The 10,301-nt window shown below is 53.1% G+C and overlaps 1 protein-coding gene across 1 annotated transcript in view; it reads left to right on the top strand.

Moving 5' to 3' along the window:
• Positions 1 to 249: 249 nt before the first annotated feature.
• The window catches only part of KCNQ3 (potassium voltage-gated channel subfamily Q member 3), a 192,580-nt gene continuing 182,528 nt past the window's right edge, over positions 250 to 10,301 (top strand). Inside the window, exon 1 of the mRNA XM_054590500.1 lies at positions 250 to 650. Coding sequence (XP_054446475.1) covers positions 265 to 650 — 386 coding nt within the window. The 5' untranslated portion in view covers positions 250 to 264. The remainder of the gene's footprint in view (positions 651 to 10,301) is intronic.

Genomic DNA, 10,301 nt, shown 5'->3' with positions numbered 1-10,301 from the left:
CAGCCCCCCGCCCGCGCCCCTCGGGGTCCCGCAGCTGACCCGCGCGGGATGTGATCCCCTTTGCCCCCCTACCCGGCCTCCCCTGCCCCCCGGGGGCCCGCCTTTGCCTGCTTTTGGGGCGGTGGGTGGGGAGGGGCGCGCGGATCATGGCATTGGAGTTCCCGGGCTTGCAGCCGCCGCCGCCGCCTCGTCCACGCACCCCGAGCGCCCCTTCTTCCCGGAGCAGCAGCGGAGAAGGCGAAGCGGCCGGCGGGGGCGAGGCAGATGGGGCTCAAGGCGCGCAGGGCGGCGGGGGCGGCAGGCGGCGGCGGCGGCGGGGGCGACGGAGGCGGCGGGGCCGCTAACCCGGCCGGAGGGGACGCGGCGGCGGCCGGCGACGAGGAGCGGAAAGTGGGGCTGGCGCCCGGGGAGGTGGAGCAAGTCACCTTGGCGCTTGGGGCCGGAGCTGACAAAGACGGGACCCTGCTGCTGGAGGGCGGTGGCCGCGACGAGGGGCTGCGGAGGACCCCGCAGGGCATCGGGCTCCTGGCCAAGACCCCTCTGAGCCGCCCTGTGAAGAGGAACAACGCCAAGTACCGGCGCATCCAAACTTTGATCTACGATGCCCTGGAGAGACCGCGGGGCTGGGCGCTCCTCTACCACGCGCTTGTGTGAGTACCTGGCCTTCGGGGCGCCCCTTGGCGGCGGCGCAGGTTGGGGTTCGGGGTGGAGGCTGGAGCTGAGGAGGGCTCTGGGTCTTTAAATCGAATTGGAGCCCAGCCTGCCCTCGATACTTGTGTCAGGTCTGAATGCCTGACAACCACTCTCTGGTTGTTGGACCCCAAGGCTTAAAAGGTCCGTGCGTGGTTCCTCAGACAGTTTGGAGATAGGATTGGCGTGTCAATGTGCGTGCGGGTGCGCATGTATGGTACCTTCTCCGGATGCTGGTATCAACGCGGAAAAGAATTAGGTGGTTTTCCCAATTACCGTGGAGGTTTGACGGGATAAAGCGGATCCTCCCTCGCGCGCTGTGTTTCTGCTTTGGGGCGGGTCCCCTCTCTTGGGATCGCTAATGAGTTTGGATGATACATCCTGGAGTTGGGGTTGGGAGTTGCCCACTGTGTGTGTGTGTGTGTGTGTGTGTGTGTGTGAGAGAGAGAGAGAGAGAGAGAGAGAGAGAGAGAGAGGGAGGGAGGGAGGGACGGGGGGGTGGGTGGGAGAGAGAGAGAGAGACTCGCTTGCTTGGACTACCCTACTTAGGACTTCAGGCTGGTATAGAAAAGATCCCGGTGTTGCTCTAGCTGGGGGCTTGGACTGGTCACAATGCTTTGGGTCCTTTTTAGGGAAGTTAATAAGAGAAGGGAAAGTGTTTATGTCAGGCTCTTAAGCCTAGCCTGAGAGGCTGGGGCTGCACGGTGCCAGGAGGTGAGGGCCCTGGGGGGCTGATTTTGGCTAAAACATCCCTGTGACTCGGTCCTGAGATCCCCCAGCCCCAGCGGCTGCCTTTTCTCTTGACCTGGCTGGGTGAAGGCGGGGGATGTGAAGGGGCCTGGGCTGGAGCCTTGCCCTCAGGCATCCTTCCCTAGAAAAGCCTTCTTGCTTGTCAGGGTGGGGATGTGTGGCCAGAGGAAGATGGAACACCCCCCTGCACCTGACCCTCTGGGTCGAGAACCCACCTGTACTTGGGCAGAGGGATGGGATGGTAGTAGTGGCTTCTCAACCCGCAGCGGCAATCGGGGCTGTGGGCTCCCGGGTCTGGCAGGGCACTTCCGTTGCCCCTTGCCTCCTGTCTGTGGCTTAGTCATCCTGATGGCTGCGTCTTAAGAGGCTGTACCTTACCAGGGCTGGGGTGGAGAATTGGCCATGACCTTGACCCCTGTCGTGGGTTGAGCATTGGATATTCCTTTCTGCCCTCCTCTGTGGCTGGCCCCGCCGCAGGGAGTTGGGGAAGCCGCGGAGGTATACTACCTGCCAATCTTCCTCGGTTGGAAAGCTTTTCCAGATCTGGCCACCAGGTGGGGTAGTCTGCACAGAACGTCTGAGCCAGCAACAGGTTTCCTAAGGATGTTCCTGAAGCCCGGAGAGGGTGCCTCCCTGGAAGCTGAGAACCCAGCCGGAGGGAGGGGGCTTCCAGCCAGTAAGCGGGGTTTGGGCTGGTCCAGCCTTTGGCGTCCTCACGTGTTTGCAGGTGTTAGTGATGGGGAGAAGGGTTAGCAATCGTTCCTCTTCCATTTGTTATCTTCAGGTGGCAAAAAGGGATTAAGAGTGCATTCATTTCTCCAGCTCCAGCACTGCATTTTGTTAAATTGAACTGTACAGCACTGCATTTTGTTAAATTGAACTGAAATTAATACTGGAATATGTGATAGTAAAAAAGGCACAGAAGTTATTTGCGTGTACACAAACACACACAGACTCACATGTTCTTTTGCACATAAATGGGGTTCAGTACGTATTGGCTGGCTTTCGAACCTGGGGTCCCACTGGAGCTTGTGGGCTTAGTCTTTCTTCTCCCACCTTTTCCAGCCAGTCCCCACCCCTGCCCTGCCCAGTCTGGGGAAGGAACAGCTAAGACCTGTGACTTCCAGACCCTCGGCGATCCCTCCCTAGAATTATTCCACCCCTAGAGGCAGGTTTGAGGATGCCAACACCTGTACCTCAGTTTCCCAGAAGGATCCAGGGGAACTTGAGACTGTGGGAGTGGGAAGAATTGAATACCTAGCCGGATACTTTTAAATTGGACCTAGGACCATGGACCTAGGAGGTAGGAGTTATTATCTACATTTTGTAGGTGATGACATGAAAACATTCGGAGGTAAAACGAAGATCCCAACCCCGCACCACCGTCCCTAGAGCTCACGTCAGAATGCAGTGGGTCGACGCTGTTTCTGAGCCCGCATCCTGGCTCTGACCCTCTGTCAACAATGACAGGACTCTTGGAATTTCACTAGGTGTCAGTGGGTGCCCCTGACCCCACTGGTAATGCAGGGCTCTTAGTAAGGCCTCTGTCTCCACTTCCCAGCTCCCAGTTGGCAAATGGCTGGAGATGGAATTTGGAACCAAAACAGGGGCCAGTCCAAACGAGGGAAGCGTGGGCTGGGCTGGAGATGGGAGCGTGGGTTCCCGTTAGTGAGGAGTTGTGCAGGAGGGCCGCGCCAGGTTGGGCCTGAGCTCCTGAGTGTGCAGCACGCCTAGTTAGTGGATGCGTCGTGCGTCCTTCCTCCGGCTCAGGAGGAAGTCCAGTCAAGCGAATTCAACTGAACCTTTCATTGATGATTCGGGATGTTGCGAGGCACTGAACTGTGTGCTTCGGACCATCCATTATCCTATTCTGTGCTGTGGCTAATGGTGTAAGGGGGCCAGGAAACTGGGCTAACCATGGGTTCAAGGTCTAGTGCGTTCTTTTCTTTTCTTTTACATGAACCAGACTCAGGAGATGTGATTTTTCTCCCCTCTCTTTTAAAGGTAGAATGCAGCAAATGTGGACATCAAAGCCCCCCCACCCCCATCCTGCCACACACATACATTGACAATACTCCCTTTGCCTTAAATGCCCTTCCCTATTTTCTCCTGGCTACTCACTGGGCCCAGCTCTGGTGTTGCCTTCCCTGGTAGAAGCTTTTCCCTGACCCTCCAGATTGAGCTACAATTGTGCCCTCTCTGCAGCGTCCCCAGCCATAGGATTTGGCACATGGCATTAAATTGATCTGCCTGCTCATCTTCCCCATTGAACTTGAGCTGCTTGAGAGTAGGGACCGTGTTGTTCTTTAGCATTTGCCGTCCTCAGCAGGCTACATGGCCCGTGGTAGTTACTCGGTGAGCATTTGCTGAATGGATGAGCGAAAGACTACTCCGAGGTTAACTACGTTCTGTATGGCTTTCCTGTTATCACAACAACAATACTAAGCAGCCAAGGTCAGCATTGTAGGGCTATAATGAAGCCCAACACCAGGCATTCGGCATTAGGTGATTCATTAGGTGATTTTGCATAGGGATCTACTTAAGTTCTACACACTGGCCACTTTGCTGCCCCGGCATTGCCCCCCCAACTAGCCTGTTAGTGGTGACCTGCTGGCTTATGGCATTGTGGCTGGGTTGGCGTTGTACAAGCACCCTGCTGCCCTGACCACCTACCTCTCCATGGCTAGCTGGGCGCGACCTATTGCTCACCTCTGGCCAGACCGAGGAGGAACGATCACAAGAAATACCCATAGATTGCCTCTCCATTTTGTTACGACCATGTTTTTGACAAGGGATTACTATCCAAGATATTACAGGAACTCAACTCAATGGCAAGGAGACCAACAATTTGATTTAAACCAAGGGCAAAGGACTTGAATAGACATTTTTCTAAGAAGACGTACAAATGGTCAACAGGTATATCAAAAGGTGCTCAACATAACTGATCATCCGGGAAATGCAAATTAAAATCACAGAGAGCTACCACCTCACACCTGTTAGTCTGACTTTTCTCAAAAAGATGAGAGGTAAGTGCTGGCAAAGAGGTAGAGAAGAAGGAACGCTGTGTGGTGTTGGTGTGGTGGGAAATCAGTGCGCCGCTATGGAAAACAGCACGTGTTGAGCTGAGCACACTTTCTTTTTTTATAATTAAAAAATTTAATTACAGTTGATTTACAATATTATATTAGTTCAAGGTGTACAACAGAGTGATTAGACATTTATGTAACTTACACAGTGATTACCCCTGTTAGAATGGCTGTCACCGGTAAATCAACAAACAAGTGCTGGCGAGGATGTGGAGAAAAGGGGACCCTCGTGTACTGGTGGTGGGAATGTATGTTGGTGCAGCCACGGTGGAAAGCAGTATGGAGGGTCGTCAAAAAAGCAAAATAAGACTGCCTTCGGACCCAGCAATTCCACTTCTCGGTATTTATCTGAAGAAATCCAAAACACTAATTCAAAAAGATACATGCACCTCTGTGTTCATTGCAGCATTATTTACAATAGGCAAGATAGGGAAGCAACCTCGGTGCCTATTGAGAGATGACTGGATAAAGAAGAAGTGGTACATATGTACAATGAACATACTTTCCTAGATTCCTGGGTTCTAGAAAGACCATGTCTCAAGCTTCCTCTCTGCCTTGGGTTTTGTCTAGGTAATGACAAATATATAGTAGAAAGACGTGTTCATTTCAAGGCCACACATGCTGAGTCAAGTGGCAAGCCATGTGCCAGACTATTTTGAGGGACATATAAGCCATAATTCTTTGCCGATAGAGAGAGATTGGAAACAACTAAATTGAAATAGTTGAGCAAATGCAATAAAAGAATGCGAATGAGGAAGCAAGGTGTGCAGAAAGGGGAAGGCCCTGTTAAGCCTCCTGTGTTGCGTGAAGGTAAACAATCTGGAGATGACAAGACTAAAGCCAACATCGAGGGTCAGGCCCCCTCTAGTATTGCAGGTGCCCTGGGGCGCTAATGGATCCCATCCAAACTGTTAACATGGAAGAGATAAAGGAGTTTGCTTGAAACGTTTTCTTGAGAAAACAAATTGGGTTGTAACTCAGAAACAAGATGGCTTCTTGCACGTAGTTTACACATGAGTAAGAGTAACTACTTACACAGCTGGCCCGTGGAGCGTCCCATGCACAGGCTCTGCATGGCTCCCCGCTGTGGGCGTCTGTCAAGACCTCAGCACTGAGACCTCTGTGTCCTGCTCCCCTTTCCTTGCTGAGGAGACACAGAATCATCTGGGCCATGTAAGAGTGTGACAGTGGAGTTGAGGCATCATATAGCACCGACACACCCACAGTACCAAGGTTTTTACATCATTTCACAGTTTATTATATCCGCCCCCTCCCCCGCCCCCAGCTTAGGCCATGTCACCGGGGTACCTGCTCTATGTGTCTTAGTAACAGCAGCGGTCACAGAAGGTGCCTTCTTACACATCACCAAGTCTGGTTTTCCAAAGCCAATGTGGCGTCTGAGAACAGGCAGCCTGGACATAGAGCGTCTTTGGCACGGACCCCTTTGATTCTTTGTAAACTTGTCGTAGCAGCTTAAGCCCGTTTCTGCCGTGTGGCTGTCTTTGAAGGGGGCAGGGTGAAATATCCTCCGCCATCACTTGAGAATACTGGGCAGGGGAGTGCGTCTCGGCGTTAATGGAAAATCACTTAGCGCCGTCACGCAGTCTGTCTCCCTGTCCTGCCCTCTCCGAAAACCCCGGCTTTCGTGTTATCTCGCCCATGGATATTGGTTACGAATGCTTCTGCACGTAGTGATGTCAGTCGGAAGAATGAAACCAGCTTATTTCCTTTATTAAATGAAACCAGGCTTCGGCAAGTCGCATCCGACTTCTCATCAGCAGAGAGTTACTTGACAGCACTTCGTGGGATTCTGATGGACCCGGCACTGAGAGCCACTCGGCAGATCACAAAAACCAGAGGCTGCCGGGGCTGGAAGGGACTCTAGAGAAGGAGGAACCCAGGCCCGGGGCCCTTGGGCACAAAGGGAAAGTGCAAACTCGTGCCTTCTTCCAAGGCCGGTCCATTGGGCCACTCGGCTTCCCCCGGTGGCCGTCCGGCAGCCCTGCCCCAGCGGGGCGCTGCAACCACAGCCTGAGGCCTCTGAGCTGCACTGGCCTCGGGCCTGGGTCGGATGAACAGCAACAAGGGCAGAGCCAGGTGCAGCTGATCAGGCACGGGTACACGGGCCCCAGGTGGCCTTGCACGTGCTGCAGATCCCGTGCCCAGATCCCCTTTTCTCTGCCTCCTGCCCCCTGCCCACGCTTTACCAAGAGTCATAGAAAATAATCTCTGATCTCCATTGAAGGCGACACTGATCCAGGCTATTCCAAACCTTCCTAATAATGGTAACAAATGCTTGTATCCATTTGGGTTGTTTCTCATGGCACCTGTGGGGCAGCGCCACCATCTGTTCCGTTTATGGAAACCTGACTCATTTTCACGAACGACAGTAACTGACATGTACAGAGAGTCATTTCTCTGTGCCATGTTGGGCTGTGTCCTCTAGAAGGTTCCGCTCAGGTGTCGCTGAGAGGCCAGCCACCAGGAAACCAACCCCTGAGTGTCGTGCTGATTTGCTCTGCAGTCTCCAACAAGTCGTTTCATTTCTTTTTTAAAAAGATTTTTAAAATTTTTATTTATTTATTTTTAGAGAGGGGAAGGGAGGGAGAGAGGGAAACATCAATGTGTGGTTGCATTTCATACGCTCCCTGCTGGGGACCCGGCCTGCAACCCAGACATGTGCCTTGGCTGGGCATCAAACCGGCGACCCTTTGGTTCGCAGGCCAGCACTCAAGCCACTGAGCCACACCAGCCAAGGCTGATTTTACTTCTAACAGTCTCAGTTCCTCTTCTGATACGTGGACCTTACAGGTTGTTGAAAGGATTAAATGGGCTGAGTCATACAGGTGTGCAGAGTGCTAACACTGGGTATTAGTCTGCATCCGCCTAGAAGCTTCCTGAGGCAGGGAGCCCAGTGCACGTGGCTTCTTCAACACGAGCTTGCTCAATCTCGTGTTCATTATCTCCTCATCTGAGGAGTCTTTGTAGACAATTTTTCCCTTAATGGTCCCCACCCATGACAATGTAATACCACTGACACCTGGCGTTTCTCTTTACACACTGTAAACATCTCTGGAATTGATATATAAGAAGAGTAAGACTCTCCCCACCCCCCGATCCGACTTTGCTGCCACGGAGGCGATAGCATTCCCAACGATAATGCAAGATGGAGGAGGTGACACCAAGAAAAATAGGAGACATAAGTAAAACGGAATGAGACAGGACAGGGAATGTAGACCGGACGGCTGCTTTACGGGGCAGGTCGCCAAGATGGCCCGATGACGCTCTGTCCCCGTGAGGCACCTGGAGGCGCCGTGTAGAACTCCACACCTCACAGGGCAGGGCTGCTCCCTGGGCGTTGGCCGAAGGCATTGGTCCGTAAAAGGCCGCCGTGGCAGGTGCTGCAGTGGGGACTAAGGAGGTACCGGGAGACTCCATAGCACTGCTGCACATTGTCAAGTTCGGAAGTGAGGGAGCTGTTGGGACTTGGGGTTCCCAAATGTTTCTGCGTTTCCTCAGTGGTTCTTACGTGGAGGAAGCCTTGTGGTTTAAGGCTCCTGGTGATTCTGTGGTGTTTTTTCCCCTTATTAATTCATCATTTAGGATAACCATTCAGGAAAAAAAATTCTGAATTAAAAGTACTTGTAAATAGGTCGATTTGGCGCCTGGTAGCTAACGGTAGTGTACTGTTTTGAGCTATTGCATGTGCCAGGATTGGGGAGTTCTCAAAAGCACCCCGGAGCTTGGCCATCGCCGGCCTTATCCTGTGGGGCGAGGAGCAGGATCCTAACTGAAACTGTGGTGTGTTCACGTAGCAGCAGTTCTCACCGAATAAAACCAAGTTATTTCAGTTTAATTTTTTTGAGAGTTCTTTTACATAAGTGTGGAGAATTTCAGTCCTGCTGTGGCTTTTGTGATCCTTTCAAACAATGAAGACTCGTACTAATTTATAACGTGAGAAACATTAGCATTTGGAAAACAAGATGGGAACGGATATGGCAGTTGCTCCTGCAAACACATCGTTGGCTGAGAAAATGGCAGGATCTTGCTTGTGAAGGGTGGCGCCCGGGCTTCCGCCCTTGGCCTCACTTCTGGTTTCCTGGGAAGCCACTACCATTCACCTTCAGGATTCTGAACATCAAAAAGAATGTTGAGATGTCCTGAGTCAGGTGTGACCGTTCCCAGTGACTGAAGAGGGAGACGCTTTGGATGGGTGGGGGTTGAGAAGATAAAATAGGAGATGTAGTTGGAAAGGTCAGACCTTTTTAAATGATGGAATTGCATGCATCCTTGAACAAGACCTCCCACCCCCCCATCCTGTGTCCCCGCCCCATCTCTGTGCCTTTCCTTCTTCCCTCAGAAAATCAGGTGATTTCTCAGTGATGAAGCTTTTTGCATTAGGGGTGGGACCATTCCTCCTTGGGCAGGGAGGGCACACATTTTGTAGGATTTTCAGCATCCTGGGCCCTGCCTACACGAGGCCGTGAGAACCAATGAGCTGTGATAACCAGAGGACTCCCAGCCTTTTCCAAAGGTTCTGATGGGGGCGGGGTGGGCGTAGGCTCAGCTGAGAGCCACTGTCCTCTGAAGGCCATGACGCTGAGGCCGATGCCTCTGCTTTAGGTTCCCAGGCTCGGTGAGGAGTTAAAGTACAGACACAGATGCAGGGGCTGGAGGCTTCATGAAACTTGTGGGGTTGGCCTGCCTCGCTTTTTGAGCGCGAAGTTTGGCTCAGGTAAAATGCCCACATCCATCATTTCACAAATTGGGGAAAATGGAAGTTACCCAAACACAAATTGTATGCAGTGCACGCGCACACGCGCACGCGCACACACACACCTCAATCCCGAAGCCCCAGTGTTTGGAACATTAATTAGTGTCACTGCATGAAACAAATTAAGCTGGGGACTTTGTTGCTTCCATCTGGAAAAAAAAAAAATAGCGCTGGAAAATGCTGACGTTGGAAATGGCAGAGCAGGGCGCTCCTTGCTGGGATGTCACCAGCACACGGGTCCTCCCAGGCTGCGGAGCTCGCTGTGCGGGGCGCCTGGGCCCCGGGGCCGGATGGGGGCGTGGTTTGTGGATGAAACTGCGGCTTCTGTTTCCGACAGGAATGGCGTGCGGGAACAGCGACTCATTGCCAACCTGCAGGTGTCCGAATCCCGGCTGTGCGACCTCAAGCCGACCGCACTTCTCTCATCTCTGTTTCCTCATCTGTAAAATGGGGATATTCACGGCACCCACGCCGTGTGTGGACAGGAGGCAGTGGAGGCTCAGAGAGGTTAGGCGACTGGCCCCCGGGCACACAGCTGCATGGAAGCCCCCATGGGCCTGAGCACAAGCCACACTTCACCTCCCAGTGCTTTCCTGGGCCCTTCGCCCCGGTCTCCAGCTGGCCTGGCACCTCGACGCGTCCTTCAGTGAGCACAGCCTTGGCAGGGTTTGCCACCACTGACCAGATCGTGGTTGCGTTGCAGGCAAGAGCCTGATTGGTTTTCTTTTCATCGACAGCGCCAGGCATGATGCCGGGCACGGAGTCCGTGTTTAACAAACACTGTTGACTAATCCCTTGGCCTTGCAGCATCCAAGCCGCATTCCAAACAAAACCGCAGTCGGAACACAGGCATCGCAAGCTGCGGGGGGAACGCTGAGCACAGCTGACTTCTGCAGGGGCTTGGCGGCCAGTGGAGACGGTTCTTTGCTCCAGTTGGTCCAGGTCAGATCAACTGCCATTTTCTCATAACCATCTCGGCCAGTTAGCAGAATTTGGCCTGA

Source organism: Pteronotus mesoamericanus, unplaced genomic scaffold, assembly GCF_021234165.1.
Source record: "Pteronotus mesoamericanus isolate MK-2021 breed Mesoamerican mustached bat unplaced genomic scaffold, CSHL_Meso_final scaffold_174, whole genome shotgun sequence".
Lineage (NCBI taxonomy): Eukaryota > Metazoa > Chordata > Mammalia > Chiroptera > Mormoopidae > Pteronotus > Pteronotus mesoamericanus.
Note: the sequence above shows the minus strand (reverse complement) of the source record. Positions and strands in the feature narration are given on the sequence as shown.